The 1,416-nt window shown below is 51.0% G+C and overlaps 1 protein-coding gene across 1 annotated transcript; it reads left to right on the forward strand.

Moving 5' to 3' along the window:
* Positions 1-261: 261 nt before the first annotated feature.
* LOC121858850 (ATP-dependent RNA helicase ddx46-like) lies at positions 262-1,074 on the forward strand. Its single transcript, XM_042355506.1, has one exon. The coding sequence runs from the start codon at positions 262-264 to the stop codon at positions 1,072-1,074; it is 813 nt and encodes a 270-aa protein (XP_042211440.1).
* The last annotated feature ends 342 nt before the right edge of the window (positions 1,075-1,416 follow it).

The raw sequence follows: 1,416 nt of genomic DNA on the forward strand, positions 1-1,416 counted from the left end.
ACTCGGTACAACAAACTATACACCAGCAGCCACTCGGTACAACAACCATATACCAGCAGCCACTCGGTACAACAAACTATAAGCAGTAGCAGCCACTCGGTACAACAACCATAACAGCAGCAGCCACCGTACAACAAACTATACAGCAGCAGCCACCGGTACAACAAAACTACAGCAGCAGCCACTCGGCACAACAACCATGGCACCAGCAGCCAACTCGGTACAACAAACTATACACCAGCAGCCACTGGTACAACAACCATGGCTGTTGTTAAGCCACCGGTACAACAAACTTACAAGCAGCAGCAGCCACTCGGCACAACAAACTATAAGCAGCAGCAGCCACTGGTACAACAACAAACTATACAGCAGCAGCCACCGGTACAACAAACCATACAGCAGCAGCCACTGGTACAACAACCAGGCCAGCAGCCACCTGGCATAACAAACCACCAGCAGCCACTGGCACAACAAACTATACACCAGCAGCCACTGGCACACAACAAACTATACACCAGCAGCCACCGGTACAACAAACTATACAGCAGCAGCCACTCGGCAACAAACCATACAGCAGCAGCCACTGCGCAAACCATACATCAGCAGCCACTGGCACAACAACCATACAGCAGCAGCCACCGGTACAACAAACTATACATCAGCAGCCACCGGTACAATAAACCATATGGCAGCAGCCACCGGTACAAACAAACCACAGCAGCAGCAGCCACTCGCACAACAAACCATACAGTAGCAGCCACTCGGCATAACAAACTGGCGCGAGCAGCAGCCACTGGTACAACAAACTATACAGCAGCAGCCACTCGGTACAACAAACCATACAGCAGCAGCCACTCGGTACAACAAACTATACAGCAGCAGCCACTGGTACAACAACCATACAGCAGCAGCCACTTGCACAACAAACTATACAGCAGCAGCCACCTGGTACAACAAACTATACAGCAGCAGCCACTGGTACAACAAACTATACACCAGCAGCCACTGGTACAACAAACCACAGTAGCAGCCACTGGTACAACAACCATAAGCAGCAGCAGCCACTCGGCATAACAAACTATACAGCAGCAGCCACTGGCACAACAAACCATACAGCAGCAGCCACTCGGCATGCAACAAAACTATACACCAGCAGCCACTGGTACAACAAACCATGCTGCAGCAGCCACTGGCAACAAACCATACATCAGCAGCCACTCGGTACAACAAACTATACATCAGCAGCCACTCGGCACAACAAACTATACAGCAGCAGCCACTGGTGGCAACAACCATAGCAGCAGCATACTCGGTACAACAAACTACAGCAGCAGCCACCGGTAACAAAACTATACATCAGCAGCCACCGGTACAACAAAACTGGCGCTGCGCAGCAGCCACCTTCCGGTACAACAA

Source organism: Homarus americanus, unplaced genomic scaffold, assembly GCF_018991925.1.
Source record: "Homarus americanus isolate GMGI-L3 unplaced genomic scaffold, GMGI_Hamer_2.0 scaffold27901, whole genome shotgun sequence".
NCBI classification, from domain to species: Eukaryota; Metazoa; Arthropoda; class Malacostraca; order Decapoda; family Nephropidae; genus Homarus; species Homarus americanus.

What these genes read in the sequence shown, in the direction of transcription:
- LOC121858850 (XM_042355506.1), top strand. Translation starts at nt 262, where the DNA reads ATGGCTGTTGTTAAGCCACCGGTACAACAAACTTACAAGCAGCAGCAG.